This window comes from Patiria miniata, unplaced genomic scaffold, assembly GCF_015706575.1.
Source record: "Patiria miniata isolate m_02_andy unplaced genomic scaffold, ASM1570657v1 HiC_scaffold_3, whole genome shotgun sequence".
In the NCBI taxonomy this organism is placed as follows: domain Eukaryota; kingdom Metazoa; phylum Echinodermata; class Asteroidea; order Valvatida; family Asterinidae; genus Patiria; species Patiria miniata.
Genome location: NW_024037069.1, coordinates 40,389,142 through 40,412,494, shown reverse-complemented (window position 1 = coordinate 40,412,494; position 23,353 = coordinate 40,389,142). Strand labels below are relative to the sequence as shown.

General features: G+C 41.2%; 2 protein-coding genes across 2 annotated transcripts in view; both read left to right on the top strand.

Moving 5' to 3' along the window:
• The first annotated feature begins 311 nt into the window (after positions 1-311).
• LOC119738436 (phosphatidylinositol N-acetylglucosaminyltransferase subunit Q-like) lies at positions 312-12,772 on the top strand. The gene is made up of 10 exons (XM_038213332.1): positions 312-391; positions 2,493-2,685; positions 3,081-3,676; positions 4,377-4,562; positions 4,983-5,103; positions 7,478-7,604; positions 8,052-8,205; positions 9,024-9,216; positions 9,669-9,848; positions 12,145-12,772. The coding sequence occupies exons 2-10, from the start codon at positions 2,539-2,541 to the stop codon at positions 12,313-12,315; spliced, it is 1,875 nt and encodes a 624-aa protein (XP_038069260.1). The 5' UTR covers positions 312-391; positions 2,493-2,538; the 3' UTR covers positions 12,316-12,772.
• Positions 12,773-13,878: 1,106 nt separating this feature from the next.
• The window catches only part of LOC119736812 (tubulin-specific chaperone D-like), a 48,306-nt gene continuing 38,831 nt past the window's right edge, over positions 13,879-23,353 (top strand). The window contains exons 1-8 of the mRNA XM_038210822.1: positions 13,879-14,098; positions 15,744-15,892; positions 17,328-17,429; positions 19,011-19,160; positions 20,828-20,883; positions 21,939-22,021; positions 22,192-22,241; positions 22,947-22,992. Coding sequence (XP_038066750.1) covers positions 13,903-14,098; positions 15,744-15,892; positions 17,328-17,429; positions 19,011-19,160; positions 20,828-20,883; positions 21,939-22,021; positions 22,192-22,241; positions 22,947-22,992 — 832 coding nt within the window. The 5' untranslated portion in view covers positions 13,879-13,902. The remainder of the gene's footprint in view (positions 14,099-15,743; positions 15,893-17,327; positions 17,430-19,010; positions 19,161-20,827; positions 20,884-21,938; positions 22,022-22,191; positions 22,242-22,946; positions 22,993-23,353) is intronic.

The following is a 23,353-nucleotide window of genomic DNA, read 5'->3' as shown; positions in this document are numbered from 1 at the left end:
TTACAAAAAAAATTGACACACAGACATCAAACAGACAGACCGCCCAACATACAGCATAGGATCTTTTAATATAGGATATGTTTTTAGGCAAACTTGAAAAAACTTCTACTCGGAGAAAAGTTGAAGTCTTGTTTTCACAACATGGATCTCAAGTACTTTTTCGACTGGTGAGTTTTAATGATAACAAGGTGCCGTTTTAGTACGCATTACTTTTGTATCTAAACATGGAGGAAGGAACACATGATCAGTCTCATTTTTCTCTCAAGTTATGTTTACACTTCACATTACAACTCTTGGTGGCGCTATTTGTCATCACCGTAAAATCAAAAGATAGTCAACAGGCGCGGCGCAGGAGGAAACCGAGCTTCGACTTGCCAAAGTGATGCAGAAAGTATGACTAAAACTAGAAGTACATTGTAGTGTGAAATATTTTGTTGAGAAATAGAATTGAGTGGTTCAGTGAATTATGTTTGTTGCCCACAAAACCAGTGACTGTTGGGAGTCTTTAATTAAGGAGTAAAACATTCCAAATTTTGGCCTATTCCTTCCTCCATGATGTAGGAAAGCAGAGCGCCCTCACTGCACAGTAGGCCTACTGCTAGCCCCATAAATGTGGCCTATTTACTGGACTGCCTCCGTAAACATAGGCCACACATCCACATGTACAAAAATCGTGTCGACGGAGCCAAATTTTGATTTTCACATTTAGGCTTAGTTTGTAGGTTTTTTTTGCTTTAGAAGCATACTCACCCTCTTTACAGGCTAATCAGAAAGTGCTGCCTTTTTCAGATGTCTAATTTTTGTGAAATTTCATGTTGAAATTTTGATACGCAATTAAACGTGTAAAAATGAATCTGGAAATTTCACGAAAAATATACATCTGAAAAAGGCAGCACTTTCTGATTAGCCTATAAAGAGGGTGAGTATGCTTCTAAAGCAAAAAAACCCTACAAACTAAGCCTAAATGTGAAAATCAAAATTTGGCTCCGTCGACACGATTTTTGTACATGTGGATGTGTGGCCTATGTTTACGGAGGCAGTCCAGTAAATAGGCCACATTTATGGGGCTAGCCTACTGCTAGCCCCATAAATGTGGCCAATTTACTGGACTACCTCCGTAAATGCCTTTTTTAGATACTGTCTAATTTTCGTGAAATTTCATGTTGAAATTTTGATACGCAAACGTGTAAAAACAAATCTGGAAATTTCACAAAAATAGACATCTGAAAAAGGCAGCACTTTCTGATTAGCCTATAAAGAGGGTGGAATATGCTTCTAAAGCAAAAACTACAAACTAGTAGGCCTAAGCCTAAATGTGAAATTAATCAAAATTTGACAAAGTTCGACATGTTTTTGTACATGGTGTAAGTGTGGCCTTTATTTCGGAGGAAGTCCAGTAAAATGGCCACATTTATGGGGCTAGCCTACTGCCAGTCAGCCAGTAGCATTGTTGATATGTCATTGTGGAGTTGTCAGAGTGGGATAGGTTACCATCATTGGTTGCATTGAGTTGGTACTTTGGTAGAATGCAGAAATCTAGTATTTAGTACTAATCTAGTATCTTTTTAACTTTTCCCCACAAACTTGACAAAGGCATAAGGCGAAGTAAAAAAAAAATCATGTTTCTCGTCCCCGCCTGCTTCCTTTTTGGAGGCCGCCTGGATTTTTAAATTATTTTTTGTTTTTGAAAAATGCACTAAAAAAACACTGAAAAAGTCCACAGTTAAACTAAAGCAAATGCATTGAAAACTGTTCATTGTAGACCAATACAACTCTAGGCCTAAATGACACTTTAAATATGTCCAGTTCTCTTGTCCAACTTGTCTTTCATATTAAAAGTGTCTTTGAACAATGGAAACACCAACGGTTGCAGGAAATTTTAACATGGTGGCCATCTTGAAAAAAATTAAAAATACAAAATAAAAAGCCCCTCTTCCTCCATTTTTTTTCACAAACCCGGACGAGAAACATTTTTTTTTTTATTCGGCCTAGGGCCTTCATATAAGGCCCAAAAAAAAAAATAAGTCGGTCTCTGGTCAGCGCGCGCGTCGATTTTAATCATGCGCGTCGATCTTTTTTTTCCCAAAATGTTCCGCGGTAGCTCCAACAGCGCCCTCTATTTCCGCACCTCCTCAATTTATTTTACCAAAGAGCACCAAGGAATGGGAAATTGCACCAAGGCAAATGATCGAAAGCACCAAGGCAAATTATGGAGGACACCAATGTACATGAGGACACCAAAAAAGCAAAATAGTACCCCACGTTGTCTGTGCAATCCAAGCTTGAAGAAGAAAAAAAAAAATAAAAAAAAAAATAAAAAGCCGCGTGGCCGCGTCAGTTCCGGAACTTTGGTCTGACCAGAGACCGAATATTTTCTTTTTTTGGCCTTACAGATACTTCAAAAGAGAGACGTAACGCACACCCCTATAGGACTGGGAGGAATCGGTGACCGGTGAATGTAATTTGTGTACCGCTGCTGTTTTTATGCCTAGCTTTGACACATAATCCGACTGTGCGGACTCCCCATCCCTTGCCATCATGATGAGGGTCTTCTTTCCTGACTATGCTGTCAGTGCCAAGAGTGGTCTATGCATCGGCTGGGTGGATCATCAGACTCATACCATCTGTGTCCTGGCCGTGGTTCACCTTCCTGTTGATCCATTTGAAATCAGGAGACAGTTAAAGGTGCGTAAAATTCCACAGTCCAGATATTGAACTTTTAGTACTTACTGTGTATTGAGAGTCCCAAAACCTAATTAAGGCATATCCTTTGATTTTTTAAACAGATGGCTGGCTATATGGCATAAAAAAAACACCCCAAAATACGTTGTAATAAAATTGTATAAAATGTGAGCTGAGGCCTCAAACTTGATGATGGAACACTTGGGACTTCATTGATGCCTCAGAAAAAAAATGAAGAATGTTGTTAAAATTGACAGAGAGGATTTGACGTTATGATCCAAGAAACTAAAGTTTTACAGAAGCAAAAACTTTGCCAACATGCATGAAATTCAGCTGAGATTGAAATATCAGGCTTTCCTATAAATAGTTAACAGTTCAAAGACATTCTTTTGAGGCAGTTTATAGCTGCTTTTTGCCCCCTCTACTTGCAGATGATGACAAGCATCCGACACCAACCTTTGACTATACTCGGCCCATTAACCTACCTGAGGGACCCTGACAGGATCAAGATACAGCAGCTCTGCCAGCAAGTTTCCCAGGACCTCTGCCTAGAACTCACCCGACCAGACCTCTACAGCTTACCCACATGCACGTTGTACAAAGATGGTCAGGCCTTGATGCAAGACCACCACTTCATCCTGTACAACCAGAGGAAGATATATGCCTGCTGTCTGCCGGGTAGGAATGATGCAACGGACACACCGTCCAACTCGGAAACGACTACCGATCAGTACAGTCCAACTGCTTGTGGTGATAGTGGATGTGGGACAGACCAGTACGGGCGAACGGTTCTCAAGATTGAAACAGTTTTGTCGATCATCCAAGGAGGGGTGCGACAGTTATGGACATTGACAGACTGGGACATTTCCTCGGATGTTAAGAGGAAAAGCAACAAGTCGTCAGTTATTCATTGGATTGTCTCATTCTTTGTGTCAGTCTTGGTTTCCATGGCAACAGTTTCCCTGCTGCCCTTCCGGAGCGACTTTTGTTGCAGGTAATTTTCATGATTTGGAAAGGAAACTCACTGCCCCAGTTATTTTACAAGCCCTCTGTGCAGACCTCTGAATCAATTTACGCCAAATTGGTGTTTTATGTAACCATAACACTCCCACAATCCTTATAAGCCATTCAGAGGTTTTGTGGGATTTTGTAAGGGAAGAGGAAGACACTTAGGGCCCAGTCATATTTACTTTACACTGGGCTTGATGCCCTTTGAAAGTTCAAGTTACAAAAATATGCTACATACATAGGTGCCTAAACTGATACTGTATCTGATACTGATACTTTATTGGTCTCCAGAAAAAAAATATGGAGAAATTCGTCTTATGTACACTGCCAAAGTTAAAACACAGAAAAATACAGTACACAGAATCCATATTAAAAAATATAACTAAATGCAAGTTTAGTACAACAGTGGAGGATCCAAAAATGTACTGGGAGTTCAGGTAAATCCCCTAATGGTTCCCATAAAAAAATATCTTTCAAAAGTAGGAAAGTGTTTCCCTTTTGGTTATTTAGGTAGTGAGCAAAATGATCTTTAATTTATCCTCATAACTGCACTCTTCTTCTGTACTGCAAATCACTCTTAAGTTTTTAACATTCTGTTCAGAAAATCAAATTCAGTTCCAAGTTCAGCAAAATATATGTGTGCTACCCCTCCACCAGCTGCAGCCAAACCCTTGTTTTTTTTACAGGCTATCGAGAAGTTCAGTTTTCCAGAGAGTTCTGAGATTCACGCAGACTGGTTGTCAGATACAGGCCAAGTACAATCACCTACAGGAGTTGTTAGATGCACACAGTGCTGATGGGTCTGACATACACAGAGTTAGAAGGCAAGGAGCAGAACAGACCGAATCTCAAACCAGATGTGAATATCTGAGGTGAGACCTACCAATCAGGTTAAATTCACATGTATGCTTTCTTGGATTAACCCCAACCCCTTAGGCATTTCCTTGTTTTGATAGAATTTTTATTGTTTGTATTTGCTGAAACCTTCGCTAAAACCATTTCCTTTTTTTTAAACCAAAGTTGTTCATGAAAATTAGAAGCCGTTACAGTGAGATAAATTATGTGCACAGTTTTGTGCATCAGCATTACACGTAATTGAATGTGCTGTTTATTGCAACAGCCCAAAAATCCTCCAGTAACATCAAATACTTACAACAGGCAGAACATGTCTTCAATTTGACCTCGGTTTTCTTCTTGTGCCTGTTTTGCTCAGAAAGACCCTCTGATAAAATGCAAATATAAGAAGTTAATTTGTTTTTAAATTGTGATGTTCTGAATTTTGATTCTGCAAGGACCCGTAACCTGTGGACATACCTTCTGATAGACATGCTGGTTGGCGTGCTTCTGATGTGGTGGATACAGCGCAACAACTGGCCCGACGCGTGGGCAGAGTGGATCATATCCTCGGCCACTGTAAGTTCTTTCCTTTACCCCTAAATGCTCAGGGTGTGTGACAAATCATAGTACAGTTGGAGGATTCAGGACAGTAAGGGTTCGTCAATCAGTCTTATCATTGGTTTAAACAATCTTGGTTGTGAAATTTGGTCAGCGAGGCTGTTATGGTGTAATTGTAAGTTAGTAAAATATACTACAATAGTCTATGGGCATTAGTTTGGGAGACCATCGCAATTTGAATTCGAACGTATTCGCGCGCCGACGACGCTCACGCGAAGACGCCCACGCGAAGACGCTCACGCGAAGACGCCCACGCGAAGACGCCCACGCGAAGACGCCCACGCGAAGACGCCCACGCGAAGACGCCCACGCGAAGACGCCCACGCGAAGACGCCCACGCGAAGACGCCCACGCGAAGACGCCCACGCGAAGACGCCCACGCGAAGACGCCCACGCGAAGACGCCCACGCGAAGACGCCCACGCGAAGACGCCCACGCGAAGACGCCCACGCGAAGACGCCCACGCGAAGACGCCCACGCGAAGACGCCCACGCGAAGACGCCCACGCGAAGACGCCCACGCGAAGACGCCCACGCGAAGACGCCCACGCGAAGACGCCCACGCGAAGACGCCCACGCGAAGACGCCCACGCGAAGACGCCCACGCGAAGACGCCCACGCGAAGACGCCCACGCGAAGACGCCCACGCGAAGACGCCCACGCGAAGACGCCCACGCGAAGACGCCCACGCGAAGACGCCCACGCGAAGACGCTGTGGCTAATCTTTGGCACATTTAGGAAGTCGTTCAGACTTCGCATGCGAATGAGTATGCCATAGTACGCACACGCTGTTCGCGGTCCCGTCCATGGGGCTCTCACAAGTGGTAAAAACGTGTGCTCTTGCATTGGTGCACAGGGCCCATAGTGTCCTCGTTACACCTGCTGACTCATTGACTGACTGAATCAAACACTTTCGATCTCAGGCTGTGCTCCGTGGTCACATATGGGTCGATGTGGCTGGCAGCCATAGGCGCCTTTACGTGCCAGCGTCCTTCGCAATTCAGCATACCAGCTGCGAGTAAGGATGATTAGCCTCCCAAATTATTATTATTATTATCACTGTGGATTGTGAGCCGGGCAGTGCTTACCGTCCGGTCCATTGTGTACACCAGATGCTTGAAACATTTCCAGTCATATTCTGAATCAATTGAATAGAATTGTGTGTGCTGTGGGACCTGCTTTACTAGGATTGCCGTGTCTTTTTTATCAATATTTGGTTGAATAAAGAAAGTAGCAAGATTTGAACCTACATTCTGTGGAACAACACCATACTGACTGGCGCGCTACTGGTACCAACTGAGCTATCTAGCCCTGTGTTGACAGTATCAGAGTTTTGTCAATCTTTAATTTTTTAAAGATCCTTGCACAGCTGTGATCAAGTCATCACAAGTCAATTACTGGTCAACAAGTCATCTACAAGTCGTCTAGTCCAATATCAAGTGACAAGCTAAATGAACTACATGTATGACAAAAGACCTTAATTGTTCCATGGAGGTAGGAAAAGAATGAGTTAGCACAAGCATAGATCAAACAGGCCATGTCTCACGCCACGATCGATCAGATAACGACCGCAAAGTAAACACATTCCACGCTCAGCCTGTCGAAAACTGCAAAACCGCACGCGCATTGCATGTGGCTTACGGAGAACTGCCACTAAGTTTCGTTTTTCGACATCGCCCCCAAAAAGTGGTTTTTTTTTCAAAAGTGCTAAAGCATCGCTAAGTTACGATTCTGTCATCATTTGAAAGTGCTACGTTTCCGAAACATTTTATGTTATTTCTATTCACAGGGCATGGCAGGAAGATTTTTGTTGCGCATCCGAAAAACAAGACCCCAATGGCTCGCCTACGCTTGAAACCTACTGCGCATGTCCGAAATATATATTTCATTGTTGGATGGTAGGAAGTATGTACTCCAGTCAAGCTTCTTCGGAAGTGAATGGAGCTAGTGGTCGGCATCAGACATAGCGTTCAAGGGGATTACCGGCAGTCATTAAAATGCCAAGGCGCTGCGGAAGGTGCTAATTGTGCATTAAAACCAGGGGGATTTTCGTGCTAACTCCTTCTATTCCTACCTCCATGATTGTTCTTCTCTTGTTATTTGAATTTTGATCTTATTTGTGATTTGACTCATGATTGACTCATGATTGACTCATGATTGACTTATGATTTGACTGAAGTAAAACCCAAGAGTCTGAGCACAAATTAAGTAGTTGTGAGGATTTTTCATTTTCAAATATTGTAAGTGCTAATATTGAAACCAATATTTTGTCAGAAATCGCGTACTTACAATTTATGATTAACACATGTTGGGGTCTTGTTTCTTGTGACTAGACAACAGCCGGGTCACTGCAAACATTACTGCAATGGCTGATGGGAGCCCCTGCCGGCCTCAAGTTAAACAGCGCCCTCGCCCACTTCCTTGGTCAGTTCTTCCTGTATCACGTCTACCTTTGGATTGGTAAGTCATTATGTGAGTTTTTAGTCAAGTCTGTCTGGTCTGTCATAAGTCAAACGCAAGTCAAATCACATGGGTATGTTTGGATCTTAGGATTTTTTGGAATTTCACATTTATTTGTTCTTGGAATTCTTGGAATTTGTTTTTGTTTTTGGATCTTGGGAGATTGTGGCCTTGGGACTTTTTTTTGATTTATTTGGATCTTGGTTGTTTTAAGATCATTGGTTTATTTGATATTGCGATTCTTGCATTTTGGAATTTCAGATCTTTTGGTTCTTGTTATACGTCTTGGGATAATTGGATCGTGATATCTCGGGTTTCAATGATGCAATTGAAAAGAGAATGAACGATATTCGTTTTTTTTTTAGGCAAAGCATTGGAAGGAAAATTTAAAGTACCTCACCTCATATTCGAAGCGGCCAACCATATTATTTCAATCTTGTTCCCCAGGTTACCTGTCCATCATACAGCCTGTGCTTGGCTGGGCTATTTGGTGTATGTCTCTGACAGGGTGTCTGGGGGTGTCCGTCATCCTAGCTGTCGCCTCCGACACGGTGTCTATGTTGACATTCCATGTCTACTGCTTCTATGTCTATGCAGCAAGGTGAGACAGTTGTATGGTACTTCATGGATAAGTCCTTTTGTTTTCTTATATAAATGGACTCAATTTCAAGTCCATGACAAGTCAAATCACAAGTTGGGTCACAAGTTAACGGGATTGAAAAAGGCAAAGGAATGCCCTTGTCACAGTTTGTTCGGGTTGCATGTGACACAATTTGAGACTGAAGGAATATAACTAAAGGGCTTATAGATGTACTACATACAACTATGCACATAACAAATATCAGCGGTGATCCCTTTTACAAGCAGTATAAACCTTTGGTATTTTGGCCGATTTTTATTATCAAATAAACATTGTTATTTTATATCAGGTATTGAAACCAAAGATTCCTCCGAAGGCTGTAGAAACCTGTAGAGAGAGATAATGAAATGAAATTACAGTTGTAGAGGTTGGAGAAAAACCCTAGAAGAATATTCTGGGGAAAACCCACGGAATCAGGTAGGGACTGAAAACCCAAATCCACATGCGAACCAGGGCAGGAATTGAACCCAGGCCATAGTGGTGGAAGTCGAGGAAAGTACCCCCGCGCCAACCTGACTCCTGTACAGAGCAAATGTCTGTACTCGACCACCTCAATGAAATTGGCTCCAGCTGTGAAAGTATGGGCTTGTTTTGAACTCAAGAGACCCTTAAGTATATTTCTTCTGTGCGATATATTATCGAAACTATGTAAGGGTACAATTGTTCTGCTTTTCCCATAGCCAAAATCTGTTTAAGTTTGTAATTTACGGTGGCTCACTTTACTGACATCACTGCAACTTTTGTAATATACATTTTGGGCTATCCATCTTCATGCGTAGAATTTACCGTCTTCAGCTGACTGGCCTGCTGGCCCTCTGGCGACTCTTCCGAGGCAAGAAGTGGAACGTTCTCCGCAAGCGGATCGACACCTGCAACTATGATGTGGACCAGCTCTTCATCGGTACCCTGCTGTTCACCGTCTTGCTCTTCCTCTTGCCCACGACAATGCTGTTTTACGCTGTCTTTACTATGGTGGGTGGGGTTCAGTTTTTATTATTTGTCGGGACATACCACTTCAAATCTTATGATGTTCTTGAAATAATGTGTGTATGCCATTATGAATTTCATGGTGCAATTCTTAATGATTTTAAATCCCTGAAAAAGATAAAATTGAAAGTACCTCACTGTTTATGATGATTATTATGTGCCCTACAAGCATTCACCTGCATTTTTGTTTTTTTATTGGCAATTTCATGGCTTTCCATTTTCATTCCTAGTTTGCTAGTTTGTAATAACATCCTTTCAAACTACATTTTAGCATTAAATTTTAGTTTATCCAGCAAATTTTTCTGCTTAAGTTGTCCATAAAACCATTTTGTGAAGAGAGAAAAGAACCAACATGTACAATGACAATTCTTAGTAAACAGATGCAATATAATTTTAAATTTCTTCTGTTTATCACATTTTTGTTGGTGTATTTTCAGCATCGACTGGCGGTCATATTTCTGGAGGGTGTTTTGACCAAGACCATTGATCTTCTGAAATGGTTGCCTGTGTACTCCATTCTGCTGTGGCTGACCGGCTCTGATGTGCTCATGAGCGGTGTCTACTTTGACCTTCTGCAACAACCCGGGGAGGGTTGCCCAAGAGCATTGGTCATGCAGGTTGGTGTTGGGGACTGTATTGCGATGTTAGAGTCAAGTCCATCACAAGTCCTCACAAGTCAATCATAAGTCATTACAAGTCAATCACAAGTCATTACAAGTCAATCACAAGTCAATCATAAGTCATCACAAGTCAATCATAAATCATCACAAGTCAATCATAAGTCATCACACGTCTTCACAAGTCAACATAAGTCATCGCAAGTCCATCACAACTCATCGCAAGTCAATCATAAGTCATGACAAGTCTTCACAAGTGATCACAAGTCTTCACAAGTCAATCATAAGTCATCACAAGCCAGTCACAAGTCATCCAGTCCCAATTAAGTCGAGCCACAAGCTATTCAAATGCACTGCGAAAAATGCATTCCTTCTTCTATGGGTCATCTACGTTACTTGTGACTGGACTGTGACTGGAACTGCGTTGGACTTGTCATGGCCTCAACTACCTACAATACTGCTACAGAAGCTCAGTAACTCTGCACCAGAAACAAATGAATCAGTGCTAAACTTGGAATCGCAATCATGACTAGTTTTTGAGGAATGGATTCCCTGAATTTTAGTTGCCATCTTCAGTTCCACCAAAATTCGATTTCAGATATTGCACAGCAGATTATAATGTGGTATAGATCCGAGCACGCTGTCAATTCTATCCTGAAGGCCCCCTTCAATGGCGAAAGCATTGTGCTAGCTATTGTTCAGATAATCCATCCCAGGGCAGTTGCTTTGTACAATAGCTGACACAGTTGTTTCTCCATTGAAAGGGGCCTTGTGAGTGTACAATGATCAAGTGTTGGGATTTGTCTATATGGCTCGTCTCTGGGCTCTTGCTTCGTGCATATGTGAATGAGTAAATTGCTGGGATCCCTTTATATGATCGTGTTGTAAAGATGGATAACATCTTTTTATGCCCCGCGGCGAAGCCGAAGGGGCATACTGTTTCCGCCTTGTCCTTCCGTGGGTGTGTGGGTGGGTGGGTGGGTGAGCTTGTCTTACATACGCAGTGTGGACTTCCGAACAAAAGACGTCCACATAATGTAGGTAGCAGCGACGAAGTGTGGACTTGCCCACGTCCACACAGTGTTTCCCCATTTCTGGAAAACAGGTTTAGAGGCATTTTTGGGTTAGGTTTATCTGTAGCAGGATGAAGAGAAACACTAAAGGGAATCATTGAAAAAAAATTGGGTTGTAAGAGTTTTCACAGTTTGAGAAAAATGAGTTTTTCCACTGGTGTTCCTTAACTACACGAAAAGAAAGGAAAGTCCACACTAGGTATGTGAAACAAGTCTGGGTGGGTGGGTGGGTGGGTGTGTGGGTGTGTGTGTCCGGACAAATCTTGTCAGCGCGATAACTTGAGAAATACTTAACATATGAACTTCAAATTTGGTTTGTGGATTGTTCTTGGTAATCCTAAGAAGCCTTTTGCATTTGGGGCCGAAAGGTCAAGGGTCAAAGTCACAGTGGCTGAAACAATAGAAATTTTGTCAGCACGATAACTTGAGAAATACTTAACATATGAACTTCAAATTTGGTTTGTGGATTGTCCTTGGCAATCCTAAGAAGCCTTTTGCATTTGGGGCCAAAAGGTCAAGGGTCAAGGTCACAGTGGCTGAAACAATAGAAATTTTGTCAGCGCGATAACTTGAGAAATACTTTACATATGAACTTCAAATTTGGTTTGTGGATTGTCCTTGGCAATCCTAAGGAGCCAATCACATTGGGGGTCGAAAGGTCAAGGGTCAAGGTCACAGTGGCTAAAACAATAGAAATCTTGTATTTATTCTGAGATCATAGGGATTAGGGATTAATTCATATAAAACCTACAGAAGACACTAATGCTGTCAATGAACGTTCCATTTGACCAAGTTGATGTTAGAGTGGTGTTATGTCATGGAAACAGTCACGGTTGCGGGGCAACCGTTTTAAATTGTTTTAAATTATGATGACTATGCGTTACTGATTTACTACTATCATTCATTACTGTGGAGGTAAATTTTGAAGTTGTATCCAAACAAAATTGTTTCTCATGGATGAAAGCAGAAAGAATCCACCTTAAGTTGAAGATGCCCAGGCCTAGTTCTGAATTCCATTTTTTTGTTGAAATCTGGGGAAACAAATGTCCACAGATCAACCTGTCTATCGATTATAGGTAGTTGAAGCTCACTTTTCGAGGAGTTGTTTTCAGTTGTATGTGTGATATCTTCTGGGTAATAGTAATGCAGTGTCAAAGTATCAATATTCAGTATGAATTTAAGGTGAAGCAGACATTTATCAAGTTGTATTGTTTTGCTCACAGGTCCAACATATGAGTCTCTATGATGTCCTCCTTCTGTCTTACAACTCCTCCAAGAAGTCCTCCACCCAGCCTGAATTATCTGCATCAAGAAACCCTGTCATATCCCTCGCGTTGGATCTACTCACCGGTTGTCTTATTTACCCATGGAGCCTGGCACAGAACAAAACTTAGTCATTGGGTTTTCAGTTGAAATCAGTGTTTCTGTAAGAGACATTCTGAAATGGTTTTTAGTAAAGAATGTTATTTTTTCATGTGTCGCCAACCAAATGTAAGCATTTTTGAAATTATTCAGAGGTGCCTATTACTGTCCAATGTATTAAGGTGGACAGCTGGGGGGGGGGGGGGGGCTGATGGTCACAAGTTGCAATGCCACAAGTTTAAATGTTTCAAAGCATCAAATGCAAGAATGTTTCCTCATCTTGTAACAAAGTACAATGTTACAAGGGATGTTTATCCCACATGCATAGATACCTTAAAGACAGTTTACCCATTCCCAATGGTCGAGAGCCCGTCACGTGGCCGGTCTTAAACGGATGATCGAAAGACCGGTTGGCTGAGTGGTTGAACACTTTTCCAGTGTCACATGAAATTTGGACTCTATGAAATCTAGTGCCTTTTATCGTTTTATTGGTTGAACGTTCACAATCCTTACGCAGCCATGCGCAATACTACCAGTGAGTCAGTATTTCATCGTCCTAAATTCACAACGCACCATGACAGCTGCATTCTGCGCAACATTGCGCAGTATGCACTAATCTCCATAAAAGAAGTTGTTTACGGCTTACTCACCAGCTGGACACTCCATTATATAGCTAGAAGGATGTTTTGAAAAACGCGAAGGGAAATTGTTGAACAAAATCGTTGGAAGATTTTTAATTTTTGACTTGTGTTGACTTTTGGACCGAAAACTTTTGAATTTTTTGGTACAGGAGAGGTATTTATGAATAAATACCTGCTTGGTCGGTGTAAATATGTCGGGAATAAATATGTGCTTGGTTGGTATTAAATACTATGTTCAAGACTGGTTGGAGTCTGATGCTGATAATTACTCTTGCCTTTGGCTCGGGTAATTATCAGCATTCCGAACTCACGTTCTTCAACAGAGTGTTTTAAACCTTCGAAGCACACATTTATTCCCTACTGACATAACTAGGGAGCAGAATACTACAGGACCAATAGTCTTTGTTGGACATGATCTTTTCTTTTTTTATTTAGCTACTTATATTTTAAATGTACATGCATTAAGTGTAAGCAGCAATACATCAAGGTTATTTTTTGGCAAAAAAATAAATGATGCCAGTACCCTGTGAACAATGATTTCACGAAAAAGATGAAAACATTTTGTTGTATGTGTGTCTTTTTTTATTGAGAGTATGATGTGACATGATTTAAATGATTGCCCAAGTACTTGTTATTGTCCTTTAAATTAAATTATGCATATCTACGCATGGTTCAGTTTTTATGTAAGATTCTCGTGAGTGAGATCGATCATTTAAAAATTTCACAAGAAATATTCCAACTAAAGTTTAAGCCAGTTAACCACAAGTACCAATGGGAGGAACTGATAAAAACTAACCATTTGGAAACCTACTAATTATATAAGGTATTATTAGGTATTCATAAACAATGCCCCATATTAAAAGCGTAAGATTGCTTAAGTATAAGCATCCCCTTTTTCAGTGTGTACATGCTCCGCCCATTTAATCATTGGCTTAGCAGCAGTCCCGAGAGAGGGCGCTGTATTACACAGATGACATAATGGCGGCCAACGTAAAAGGCAAAATCACGGGCAACGTTCCGATGGACGAAGGCACGGAGGATGGGAATACGGCTCAGGCGGGGGGCACTCATGAGGAGTTCACGGAGGCAGAAGAGGCCAAAGGACTTATCAACAGTTTGACGACCATTTACAATGAGCAAATAGCCGTGGAGCTAGCAGTGGAAAGTTTCACTGGTCGGTAATTTTTAATTTATGTGAAATTTTCCATTGACCAGTTATGATATGGCTTAGCCTACACGTTGCCCAATCCTTAAAATTTAATCATGCACTGATGCAGATATTTGCGTTAAAATAAAATCTTTAACATGCCAGAAAAAGTGCCATGATCTAATATTTGCAAGATTTACTAGCATGACCACTAGTCTAGAGCATGTAGAGTCTCCAGATTGTTTGACATAAAGTTAATTTAATTGTTGTTGAGGTTGCCATGGTAACTATGGTTGTCAGACTTCCCCCCGCCCCCATCCTTCAAAGACAAAGGCACAAGTTGCACAACCGATGGGGCCGCTGTTGAAAACCGACAATTATGCACACTAATGGACAATATATGGTGCTTTTCAGGCCTCAGTCAGGGCGATACATAAGTGAAATAAAAAGAAGGCAACCGGAACGGACGATGAAACAAGGGTATTTGAATGGAAAAGGGCAATCTTTAGAAAATATTGGGGGGGGGGGGGAGGGGTCAATAACCCTCTAAGGGTCATTCTGTGTCAATTCAACACGATTTTGGACCGGACCTTCACAGATATGAAATGGTATTTGGTGTGATGATTGGCCTGTATGAGAACCCCCAAAACTGATTTTTTGTTGTTGTAAATTGGCTCGTTAGTTTTTGAGATACGGGTCAACAAACTTTTGACTAATTAGCATGACCTCCGAACTTTCAATACTTGTACCTCAAAATCTATAGCGCCTACAAAGCCAAGTTGTACATCATATTGAAGCTCTTTGAATAGCATGTCTAGGGAAAAAAAACCTAATTTGCATATATTTACACATGTACTTGAACATACAGCAAGTGCACGTTGACCTGTAAATACATATACTTGTCCTTGACAGCCCTAATGTTATGTTTCAAATGTTTATATGCAGCATCTTGCTAGCTTTAGATAGTGGTGTAACTGGGGGAGGGGGTGTCATTGGTGGGGGCACGTGTCCCCCACTGGATGTCCATATCCCCCGGTGGCCCCCCCCCCCCCATCAGTGTGAACAGTTTGAGCTGGGTGTCACCATGTTGGTTGTTCATTGAATGTGATTAGAACTTGCCAATCATATTTTGAAAGCAAAGCGTGCAATATTAGAGACTGTAGGGTTAAACTCCGGGGGTAATGGTCAATGTGCACCATGCAGTACGTGTATGTACATTTGTATTTATATGCAAATTAGGTTTTTTTCCTGGACATGTTAATGCACTGTGTTGCGTCCGGCAGGGTTAGGGATAAGCTTTAAAATGTTTTTTTTTCCAATTTGTCCTACTTCTTGTGTCATGTGTACGAATAGGCTTATGTGAATGATGACCATTCAATTTTGTAAGGATATTGAGGAAAATTAGGTGTTTCACGGTAACTTATATGCGCCATCTTTTCCACAGGGCAAAAACAACACGCATTGCTACATGCGGGCGCATTTTGGAATGACCACATGATGACTTGAAAACGCCAAAGTTTTCCATTGACGATGGGTGCACAGCAAAGTGTGTAAAATTGCCCCGTCGACAAGATTGACGCATATTACCGTGAAACACCTTATTATATGACTGCTTCAATGTTAAGTTTGTATAAACTTCAACTTGTCTCCTTTTTTTCGGTCTCGTTTTCAGTAATTGTTGACAAGTACCAGGAGCAACCTCACCTGATGGACCCTCACCTTGAAGGCATGTTACTCCCCTTGCTAGACATCGCCAGGAACCCAGCATGTGAACCCCCACTGTCCCACCTCGCATTCAAGTTTCTCTATCTGCTAACCAAGGTGAGCAGGCAACAAGGCAAAAATGTTATCAAAAGAAAAAAACTCAGTAAGGCCCAAAAAAACAGTCTCCGGTTTCTGGTATGCGCGCGCGTCGCCGTAGCCATGTGCGTCGGCAACATGAAATTTTTTTTTTCAATGAAAGATGATGTCTCAAAACCGCCAAACTCACTGGTTTGACTGGAATCCTGCTGCTGCACAATTTTAACGTGTTTTTAGATTGGGTTATGGTCGAGAATAAGGTTTATGTGGCCTCTTTGGACTCCCATATATTTGCACTAAGTTTAGTCGGGCACCATTTGCAGTCATCAGCCGACATTTGAAGCAAAAAAATCGGGTACAAAAAAAAAAAAGCCGCGTCGCCGCACCACTTTTTGGGCAAGCTCCATACCAGAAACCGGAGACTTTTTTTTTTGGCCTAAGAGTGATTCTATCGACTCCTTGCAAAAACAGTAGACAACGCTTTGTGACCACTTTTAAATTCTCTAGTGGCAAGGATACCAGTGACTCGATCCCAAGGACACATTAATATTCCAAGGTACATTGCTTAATTTGTCAAACCAGAATCAAAAAAAGGTCAACAAGACTATTGACCATTTTGTCATTGTGATGTTTTTGTAAACAATGCTCTAAAAAATAAGGCAACTAACTGGTTATCACTTTTTAAAAAACCCAATAAGGTAAGAGTGTTTTGTGACTTAACACCGTTTTACCGTTTTACAAAACTGTAAAACAGTAAAACGGTCAATGGTTCGTTTACTGTTTTTGTTTTTGAGGACATCCAAAATGGTAAAACAAAAAAAGGTATGTACTGGGATTGTTACTTGTGCACAGGAGCAGTTCATGTGTTAAGAAACTCAGTTTGATTGTGTGTTGTCTGGATAAAAAAAATCGTCTCATAAACCCTGATATCTTTTTACCTGGTTTTGCAGTAATTGATGGATTCAAGACTGCAGCCAAGCCACTCTATCTTAACACAGGGCTTGATCCTCAAATGTGACCTGTTCTGTCAAAATCAGACTTTCCTGGGCATGGGTGGTTTAATTTTTGAAACCGGTCATTCCTGGGCAGAGTTATGCTATTTTGAAGTTCATTGTGTCGAAAAGTAGAAAACGGAGAAAATGGCCACGAACATCACAAAACAGTTATTTCTTTAACTGATATACCTTATCAAAATCATCAAAAATAGTATATGTAGAGTTCAAATTAGGGTTTCAAACTTTTATAATATATTTTAGACATGTTCAGGATTACAAATATGCAAAAATTTGAAAATCGATAAAAATCACCCACACAGCGTTTTTTGGCCCTATCTCAATTTCAACCTCTGCCCAGAAGCGTCTGCTTTTGACAGAACAGGTCACAAATTTGGGTGAACTTCGAAGCATGTTTCACTTCTTCACTTAAAATTGAAACTTGAATTCATTGAAATTCTCAGGCCCGTGGATTCAAGACTATTGTGCGTATCCTGCCCCATGAGGTTGCTGATCTGGAGCCAGTGTTAACTCTACTGACCAGACAGGATCCTGCGGATTTCTTGGTAAGAACTGAATTGTAGGGAAGATGATTGTCAGGACAAAATCAGACAGAGTTGTGGGAACTTTGAATACCTTCATAATGTTTCTCCTTAAATCACGATACAACATAGTGTTTGTGTGCTTTTCCCACTGATGGTGTCATCATGATAAGTTAAACTCGATACAGAGATTTCTTTTGACTGACATATCACCCCGACGCAAAAATTCCATCTTATAATAGTTTATGCGGTACCCGCTGCTACTGTACGAACCGGCCAACCAATCCCGTTAGCTCGGTGGTCGAGTGGTAAGACATCTGCACTAGAAAGCATTTTTGGAGCGCTGTGGTCCAATGGTTACGGTGTTCGACTCACTTGCCGCGGTACGTGGGTTTGAACCCGGACGGGAAACATGGTGCTTGTGTTCTTGGGCAAGACACTTTACTACAATTGCCTCTCTCCACCCAGGAGTACAAATGGGTACCTGTGAAGGTAGAGACCAGATTGCGCTGATCTTGAGCTGCTGCAGAAACTGGTCTCATGGCCTGATGAACAGGGGTAATAATTGTGAAGCGCTTTGAGACCTTTGGTATAAAGCGCTATATAAGCACTATATATTATTAGTATTATTATTAAAACAGGAGGTCCTGGGTTCGAGTCCCACCCAAGTGATTTTTTCCAAATGTCACTCGGGAGGTAACACACTGAGTATACAGTGTTTAAACGTCGATGAAGGGCAAAACCTAATTTGATTTATATCACCCCGACGCAAAAATTTCATCTTATAATAAAATAGTTTATGCGGTACCCGCTGCTATATACATCAGATTCAAACCGGCCAACCGATCCCGTTAGCTCGGTGGTCGAGTGGTAAGACATCTGCACTAGAAAGCAGGAGGTCGTGGGTTCGAGTCCCACCCGAGTGATTTTTACCAACTTTCACTCGGGAGGTAACACACTGAGTATACAGTGTTTATACGTCGGTGAAGGGCAAAACCTAATTGATTTACATCACCCCGATGCAAAATTCCATTTTATTAACAATATAGTGTTTGTGTGCATTTCCCACAGACGGTGTCATCATGATAAGTTAAACTTGATACAGAGATTTCTATTGATTGACTTGCTGTGTTCCGTTGTCCCTTTTTCTGGTCGTTCATTTGTGTACCCCATAACCCCTTATACATGTTTGTAAATTCAGTTCTGACGTTAACTGTGGGCAGTGTGTGTCCATAGAACTACATGTACGTATTTCATATAAACTTTTATTGTTACGGGGGAACGATTGTCTAGTCATAGGAACAATTTGGGTAATATAAGGCCTACATTGTGTAACGCACTGAAATTTTTTCAATTTTGGGTTTTCCCCTTCCTTGACATATTTTTATGAACATTGTATACTCAGTGTCCTCCCGAGTGATTTTGAGAAAAAAAATGTCACAAACTACTCTGGTGGGACTCAAACCCACGACCTCCTGCTTACTAGTGCAGACCAATACCACTCGACCACTGAACTTGCCAGGATCATCTGAATGGTTCGATTGAATTTACGTCACCCTTACAGAAAGTCCATATTATGATCATTTAAAAAAAAAAATCATGCAGACGTGGGAGACACGCTACATGCTGCTGCTGTGGATGTCCATCATCTGCATGATACCGTTTGACATGTCCAGGCTGGACAGCAACGCACCGATGGACGACGAGGGGCGGAAAAAAGAGCCTACCATGATGAGGATCATCAACGTGGCTAAGGTGGGTCATTAAACGTTGTCGTAGTGTCAGTCTTTAATTTGTTCTTTCCAAATGCACATCGTAGCGGTACTGAAGCGATTGCATGGCCAAACGCACGCACGTACATTATGTACAACGTGATGCGACATCAGCATCACTGGTAACACGGCAGTACTGCGGGATTTGTATTTTATGTGCATTGGGAGCCAGCTGAGTTCGTGTCAAAATGCAAATTGCTGGTCTTGGTTCCACGACGCCTTTCGCAGTGCGGATGTGCAGCGCGCGCATGCATGGTATCATGCAATTTAACATGCGGAATGACCGAAAAGAACGTCTTGAAACCAATACTGTCACATCGCCCGCATTATATCACAACTGCTAAATGGCCTACTTGGCTAGCACCGCATGCACAGTGGCCCCTGATTGGTGCACAGGCAAGCCGTCTGTCATGAATTATGCATCACAGAACGACACTCCATTGTATGCCATGGATATATATATATATGTACATGTATGTATTTATGCACGATTTTCTGTATGCCCCGCGTGCGGCCAGCAGGCTACCTCGTGCGTGCGTGTGTGAGTGCGTGCGGTGACATCTAGAGTGAAACTTCCTTGCTGTGTCAACTTGTGTGTGATCGTGGTGTTTGTTTTTTAAGAAACCCCAAGAAAATGGAATTTTCAATTTTAAGAAAATGGAATTTTGATTTTACAAAACGGGAAACTTCGGACTTTACCTAAAGACTCTTTGGGCATCAAGTACCAAATTCCACAGAATACTTCATGTGTTGTGCACACTTGTATGGAAAGAAATGCATACTACAGGTTACTGCTCAGTAGTATTTAGTAGCTTTAGGTGAGGTTAGGGTTAAAGGGCCTGGATTGTGCTGGAAATGATTGCATGGTTGGCGCCCACTAGTGATACCCTGGTTTTTAAAAATGTTAGCCCTAGAAAGTTACTCCATATGAAAATGATATAAAGCTCTATTTTTTCCCCTGAGGTTTTTTGTCTTGGAGGTACTGTCTTGGGAGTTTTAACAGGAAAGACCAGGGCTAAATTTCATGGCGCTGCTAAGCACACAATTTTCAGCTAACAGAGACTCCGTCTATTTCATGGAGACCGTAATAAGCACAGCATAAGGCACGCTTACTTCAGAGGAAAAATTTGCTTAATTTGGTGACGTAACAATAGAAATATGCATGCCTGCGCGACCGTTAGCACATCCATGCCGTGAAATAGTGCTTAAGGTTAGCAAATTTTTCTGCTATAATAAGCACAACTTCTGCTAACTATTAAGCAGCGCCGTGAAATTCAGCCCAGGACAAACCCATTCTGATAACGATAAATGTCAATGGGTTCTATTACGTGCATTGCATTACACAACACACAGGACCTACAGATGTCCCATCTGAAGGACGAAGCAATAATGGTTAAGTACCTTGTTTAAGGGCACAAATGTCAAGACCCGGGCTCAAACCCATGCCACTGTTGCCTCTGGAACACCAGAGCATGAGTCCGGTGCTCTTAACCGCTAGGCCATGACACTCCACTAGTTGCTCTGTTCCCTACAAGTGATGAATTTTCTCCTTACTGACATGGAGTCAGTCAGAGCAAGGAAGAGCTGTATTAATCCCTAAATATGATGTATGTTGCTGTTAAGTGGTTTGATTTGTTTTTTCTTCGGCAGCGGTACCTCCGAGTCACCGACAAGTCCAGGGATGCCGCTGCTCTGATGATTGCAAAGTAAGTCACTCAAAAGTCATTAACCCTTACTCTCTGAGGGTAGTTTACTGCATGTCAGTTGGTTATGCCAATGCCCTCCAGCTGCAGTTTATTGGCAGATAGTTTGTCTTAACAGTGAAGGCTCCAATTGGCAGGAGTTGGAGGCCCTGGAGGGTGCCTGATACTGACCAGCTGGGGGCACTCACTTTGTTATCAGAGGACTCTCATTGTTCTCTGTGGCATGTATTGGAGTGCCTGTCCAGTTACCCTTGAAATGACATGGCAGATATTGGAGGGCCATGCAAAAAACATAGGAGATTTTCTTGAGGCACATATTGGCATGCGTTGGAGGGTCTAGTAGGGTAAGGGTTAATGGAGCTAGCCTCACCTTGGAAAACCTTCATATGCACACGTTTGCAAGATGTGCCTTTTTGGTGCTTGCATGAAACAATGTGTTTTAATTTCTTTCTGTCTTGGGATGATTTTTTTTCCATCTTGGGAGTTGGTAATCTTGGGAATGCTTTCAATCTTGGGAACGTTTTTTTCAGTCCGGGGAATTTTTCAATCTTGGGATTTTTTTTTTCAATCTGTGGAAATTTTATTTCCATTTTTGGGAATGTTTTGGATCTTCAGAATTTTTGGAATTGTTGGAAGTTTGGTTTTCATCTTGGGAAGTACTTTTCAACCCCGAGAATGTTTTTAATCTTGGGAATCGTTTGATCTTGGGAATCATTTGATCTTGGAAATTTTTCAAGATGTTCTTGGAAATTTTTCAAGATGTGTTTTTTTTTTTATTGTGATTATATAAGACAGTGTAGTGTGCTTATTGTCTTGAGAGAGTGTGTATATTGGCAGATTTTTGGAACTTTTTGAATCTTAGGGAGTTTTTCCATGCTTAAAAGTTATCAATCTTGTTTTTTTTTCCAATTTTGGATTTTTTCAATCCTTTGACCCTCTTCAGTTACTCCATTCTGTAAGTTAGAAAAAGTCAGGAAACTCTGGCCAAGTTGTTTTGACTTGCATTCAATTCACAAATAACTAGTTTCCATCTGTGCCATATGTCATTTTCTTCCCAGATTTCTGACCCGCCATGACGTCAAGCAAGAGCAACTTCCAAGCTTCTTGGACTGGTGTCTACGCAGCCTGACAGAGACAAAGTGTAAATTAACGATTTTCTTATATTTTATAAATGCCATTATTTATCCTAACGTGCCAATGTGATTCGACTTTTCACGCCCCACCCCCACTGGGCACATGGTAATTACTCATTCACATTTATTCTTGTACTCAAATGAAGCTTTATTTGTGTATTGTTTTTCTTAATTTCAGATGACACGATGATTGGCATGACGTTTCTGTCTGGACTACTGTATACATTGGTATGTAACAGATTTGACATCATTTTCTTTGAATACACTAGCCTAACCCACTTGTCCTTCCTTGGTCAAAGGATTTTCTGTCTGAGGGTGGCATCCACAATTCTATATTTGAAATGATTCCAAAATAACACTTTGAACATCAAGAAGGGAACTTTGAATAGGAGGTTTGCGGTAACACCTTGTGATTGAGTGAGTTGTGTGGTTCTGACAAGAACCAGTTGGTTTAACTCGACGTTTCGAACAGTATGCTCTGCTCGTCATCAAGGGACTTACCCCGTCAGAGCAATATGCTTTGGAAATAAAGAAAAAGTAACAAATTTACACAGTCAAAGCACAGCGTAGACAGATCAGTTAAATCTCTCCTACAGGCATGCAACTGGATCAGCTGATTTCCTCTTTTTTAACTTCACACTTATGCCATTAAAAATTGTAAAACACTGTACAAAGTCTTGTAAAGATTGGAGTTTCCTCGTTTTTTGTTTCTTCCAAGTTGCATGCCTGCTCCTATTGTCTGTGTCTCTTCCCTTAGGCTGATGTTTGTTTGTTTGTCAATTAAATTGAAATGTTTTGATTCTTTGAAGTAGCTTATGAACTTGGATATATTTATAATTGTTTTCTTGTCCGGCTCTTTATGCAAAGTGCTGGACAAATGTTTTGATTCTCTGAAGTAGCTTGTGAACTTGGATATAATTGTGTTCTTTTAAGGCTTCCTTGTTCAAGATTGGAAAGAGAGAAGATCTCGTTGAGTATGGTAAGTCATTTGCAGCTTTTCTTTTGAGTCTCTCAACTTGAGTACTCACAAATAATTTTTTTGCGGGTATTAAGAGTACTCATGAGTAGTTGACCCAATTTCCACAATTAGAGAAACTGACAATGATCATGACAGTGATAGTTTGTAATTTACAATTTGAAATGGCAAAGGCATATAGTTGTAACTGCGAAATGCCTTGTTTAGAGACATAAAGCATGATAATCCTTGGCTTTGATTAAATCGTATACTTGTTCTTTCAATCAGCCATCCTGTCTGTTCATTCAAATTCGCATAAAAACAGGCAAGTGTTTTCAAACCTCGGTTCAATATGGCGAAAGGTCTAAATATTCATGTAAAGTGT

Excerpts from the sequence above, each read along its gene's own strand:
- LOC119738436 (XM_038213332.1), top strand. The coding sequence starts at position 2,539 with ATGATGAGGGTCTTCTTTCCTGACTATGCTGTCAGTGCCAAGAGTGGT. Across the intron at positions 4,563-4,982 it reads ACCAGATGTGAATATCTGAG|GACCCGTAACCTGTGGACAT; the intron begins GTGAGACCTACC and ends TGATTCTGCAAG. Across the intron at positions 9,217-9,668 it reads TTTACGCTGTCTTTACTATG|CATCGACTGGCGGTCATATT; the intron begins GTGGGTGGGGTT and ends GTGTATTTTCAG.